This window comes from Eimeria mitis, genomic scaffold, assembly GCF_000499745.2.
Source record: "Eimeria mitis Houghton genomic scaffold, Emh_scaff3803, whole genome shotgun sequence".
Lineage (NCBI taxonomy): Eukaryota > Apicomplexa > Conoidasida > Eucoccidiorida > Eimeriidae > Eimeria > Eimeria mitis.
Window position 1 is genome coordinate 1 of NW_013572139.1, and position 4,618 is coordinate 4,618.

General features: G+C 49.8%; 1 protein-coding gene across 1 annotated transcript; it reads right to left on the reverse strand.

Annotated features, from left to right (window-relative positions):
- Positions 1 to 1,263: 1,263 nt before the first annotated feature.
- On the reverse strand, positions 1,264 to 2,505 carry EMH_0069640 (uncharacterized protein; the record flags this gene model as incomplete). The annotated part of the gene is given in 2 exon segments (XM_013498892.1): positions 1,264 to 2,358; positions 2,362 to 2,505. Coding segments are annotated over 2 exon segments (1,239 nt in total).
- Positions 2,506 to 4,618: the final 2,113 nt, after the last annotated feature.

Sequence of the window (4,618 nt, forward strand, 5' to 3'; positions counted from 1 at the left end):
TACTTGTGCATGCTCACATCGTCCAGTGGTATCTGGGGTGCCTTTAGGTAGGATCGCAACCTACTTGACACATTGTACTGAGCCTCCAACAGCAGAAGCACTAGAAAAGTGGCGAGAAATGGCTTAGCTGATCCAACCTGTCTTCCAGCCGGCCTCCAGGGAATAAAAGTTTTACCCTTCCTGGTACCTTCATCGTTTTTGTCTGCGTTGTCCGTGTCGGGCGCCGCTGCGTCGCCTCTAGCCTGTTGCGGGTTCAACTCCTCCAACAACGGAGGACCTGAGTCACGCCACTGACCCACCATTATCCAATGCAATAAGGGATGGATGGTGGAGGAGCATATATTGGGCTTTCGAGGGGATGTTGCGCTAAGCTCTGGAGAAACATAGCAGAGCGATATCCCAGAGACACACGACAGAGCGGCAGCGTCGTTGGTTGGCAAATTGACGATGACGCTTGAATCAGAGGTCGGCTTCAAATTAAATTCATAAAAACAAAAATTAAATTAAAGTTCATGGGCAAATATTTCATACCGGCAGCCAAAGTTCAGCGTAGAATGTCTGCCGTCAATGAAATTTGTGCACACTGGAGACTGCCGATCGGGCAGAGACTGCTGTGACTTGGCGCGAATCTCCAGAACGGATGGGCCCTAAAAGGTAATATTTGAGAGTTCTTTTTGCATATTTTAGGATTTAGACGCAGTTTTTTGTTCTCTGACTTCCTTCACTAGTGTCTGCGGTGTGTGTTGCAGCGTGCAACATCGCGTGCCGGATCCTTCCGCGCCGCAGTTGTATAGCACCGAAGGGGAAGTCCCACACCAATACACACCTGTGCTTTGCAGATGCGAAATAACTTTGCTGAAATGTAATTCAAACGGCCGAAGTATTCCAGAATTCTACGCAATTGTGTCTGGGACTGCATTTGGTGGATCAACCGCGGGAAATTCCGCGAAGGGCAAAGGAGCGCCTGTCTAGGAGGGATACGTAAAGCCAGTAGTGGTATGCATTACTATGAGACCGGGCTTTATTTCTATTCTGCACTCGAGTTTTCTTCCATGTCAAGAAAGAGAAGACTTGTTTTCACAATCGTCGGGCGCGCGCCCTTCTGTTGGGCACACATAACATAAAAAACCTGTTGAGCGCAAGACTGCTGTCAAGTCTGCTGCTACAACAGCAAATGCAGCCGGCCCGTGCACCACAGATGCGGAATACTGTCGCGCTAAAGGCGGTGTCGCGAGACAGAACGCACACAAACAAGCAGAGACTCTACAAAAGGAATAATGCATTAATTACGAGATCGTCGTTTGGCATGCCTTCCCTTAGGAGCACTCGCATTTGTTCTCTCTTATTGTTCAACTGCCTTTGGAAATTGTAGGCATTTTCTTTTTCTTGCTGCCTCATGGCTTTGAGTACTCGTTTGGGCGTCCAGTTATCCGCAATTCGATGCAACTTTCGAACGTTTGCGTAATTTGTAGTGCTATCGGACTCACGGAATATACGCGCCGCTGCGTGTGCAAGGGCTCCAGTTTGAAAGGACTTGCCAGTATATGGAATTTGATAACTGGCTGTGGAACGATAGGTGTGGAAGGCGTCGTTTCCTCCGAAAGGTTGAAGAAAAGGCTCGAAATAACATCGAGCAACCAAATTGTACAAATTATGTTTGTTATCAACAAGCAAGTGATATATGAGTTCTTTGGCTACCGTTCCATCCACTGCCTGCGTGCGTTCGCCGCCAACCAGCTCGAGGGAGCCCAAAAAATCAACCGCCCGCATCCCAAACCCGAAGCTGTCGCTAGCATCTTCAAGACCAGGATGTCTAGAGGGCTGGTCGTAGCCAGGAAACGAGATAGGCAAGCCAAATTCCTGGCTCACATGTGCTAACCACTTCAACTCCTCTAGCCGAAGCGTGACGGCGCGGCAAAGACTCCGTAGAAGGTGCAGGTGTTGAGCGAAGTCCTTCCTCGCCTCAACAGAAGAGTCAGATGGAATTTTGCATTCTCGCATTCTGGAGACGTGGTCGTTGATAGTTGCCAGCGGATCTTCAGAGGGCACTTGAGCGTCGTTAAGCGATGGTGTGAAGTGTATCTGAAAAGCTCGTCGCACTGGTGGTTTTGACGATTGCCAGGCGTCTTTCATCTCTTCCGCTGCCTTATTAAAATCATCCAAGTACTTCTGTATGCTGCCATCATCCAGATATAGCGGTGTCCAGTCTTCCTGGGAGTTCGATTCACGACAGTTCAATTTGTGTGAACACAATCTTTGGGTGCTCCACCTGCTGGACGCTCGGAAAAGAACCCCCGACACCAGTAGCAGGAGAAAAGCGGCAAGCAATGGCTTAGCAGGTGCAACCTTCTGCCCACTAANCTTCAACGAAGAGAAAACTCCACCGCCCTTGGCAACTTCGTCGCGTGCGTTGTCTGGGCCGGGCTGAGCTGCGTCAACATCCCCGTGGTGCGGGTTCAACTCCTCCAACAACGGAGGGCCTGCGTTGCGTAACTGATCCCCCATTATCTGCTACAATAATGGATGAAAGGCCATGGAGCATATGGTCGCCATTCGGCGGCTGATGCACAGAACGAAGGAACATTGCATAACGATCTTGAGACGCAAACGTGAACGCCGAAAGCTCCAGCTGGCAGGTCCAGCGAGGTTCGAATGACGATTATCCGTTAAGACACACTAGTAAATCAAAAAAATTGAATTATTTCCGTGCATGCACTGTATACAGGCTGCCAAATTTCGGGGCTGAGTTGCTGCAATTAGTAAATTCCCCAGACACTAGAGACCGCGGATCGGGCAACGATCGCTGCGATCTGCCCCCAATTATTCTAACGGAGGGGTTTTCAAGGCAAACAAAGCATTTGAAAGTTTTTCCTGAAGTTCTTACGATCNAATTATTCTAACGGAGGGGTTTTCAAGGCAAACAAAGCATTTGAAAGTTTTTCCTGAAGTTCTTACGATCTAGTAAAATTTGTTTGCCCTCTGAATTCCTCCACTTGTTGCTGCGGTGCGTCGTGCAGGACTGTCGTTGCCAAGGTGATCGGTCCCCGGCTGACGTGCATTGACACCCAGGTGTGAGGCCTTTCTGCGGGAGAAGATTCTACTAGAAGGACTCTACACCTTGTGTCTGGGAACAGCACGTACGAAAATGTGATTTGAACCGTGAAGTTCTGAGCGTTATACGCTGTCGTGTCTGGACCTGCATTCGCTGGGTCGACCGGAATGCACACCGGCGCAGCGCAGCGCACCGAGAAGGGATGTGTAATGCCAGCAATGGGTTTGCTCTACCGCGTCTTATTTTTCATTGTCCACTACACTCTGTTATCTGGTTAAGGGACAAAACTTGTCTCGGTGACCTTTTTTTGTAGCGTTTAAGCTGCGCTCCAGTGTGGTCCGTAGAATGGTGTTTCATGCTCTTCCTGCAGTTAGCACAGGGAAATTCGTTTAGCCTTGATTGGTTGCCTGCAAGCAAATACGCGTGCTCTGTTAAGTGCTTACATAGGTAAAGCATACAGTAAAGAAAACCTCGTCTACGCTTCCCTGTGCTCACACGTGAGGCTGGCTTGCATCGCCAGCTGTAGTGCACTGGCACTACAATGATGACTCAGAGTCGGTCAGTGGGCAAACAATGACGAAAAGCCTCTAATTGCATGTAAAAGTGTGAATGGCGACAGTCAATAGTAGGCAAATTGATAGGATAGGGAACCCGCCTTCCCTACGGAGGCTAAGCCGTAAGTAAGAGGGACGGCAAGGACGCCGCGACCCGTACGCAGACCCCCCTTTACGGTTCTAGGGTCTGGCGGACGACCACCCTTGAGGGAGGGTGATCGGGTACGGTCAGAGGTTTCGGATCTCAATTAACCAATTTTCCTTTCAATATACGCCCACTAAAACTATTGACAACGTTACTTCTTCACTATAGTGCAGCAGACCAGCTCCGTTGTGTTATATGGTAGCTAGGTATAGGCCGTGTCAGCGGTGCGTGTTACGGCAGTGNGCAGACCAGCTCCGTTGTGTTATATGGTAGCTAGGTATAGGCCGTGTCAGCGGTGCGTGTTACGGCAGTGCACTACATTTGGGGGCCGTTCCGGGAAACTGGTAAGGCAAAAACTCACCCAAACTTCGGAAAAGGGGGCTAAACCTTACCAGAAAAAACAATAATTTCACCTACCCACAGGAGCTCTCACCCCAAAACACGAGGGGACGCGTGTGTCCGACCTTACCATGGGGATAAGCGATACTCGGAGATCGACGAACAAAGATGAGCAATTCAAGGAGCCCGTCAGTGGAGAGGGAAGGAACGCTCTCCGATACGAAAAAGACAGGCTCTCGGCGTGACAAGGAATCGGCTAAGAGAAGAAAGACGGAGTATCCTACGATCGGGAGTCAAGAACTGAACGACGCGAAATCCATTCCTGACTGGAGGGAGACGATGGTAGAGCTAGTCAAGGAACTAAAGGAAGACAGTCGTACTATGCAACGTTTCGCGGAACGCCAGACTAGCGACGGAATTCTGGCCGCATCCGACGGCCGGAACAACGCTACGCTAGACAGAATCAGGCAGAAGGATATCATCGCGGCTGAGGACGGGACAAACATGAGATCTTTCCTGAATCTAGTA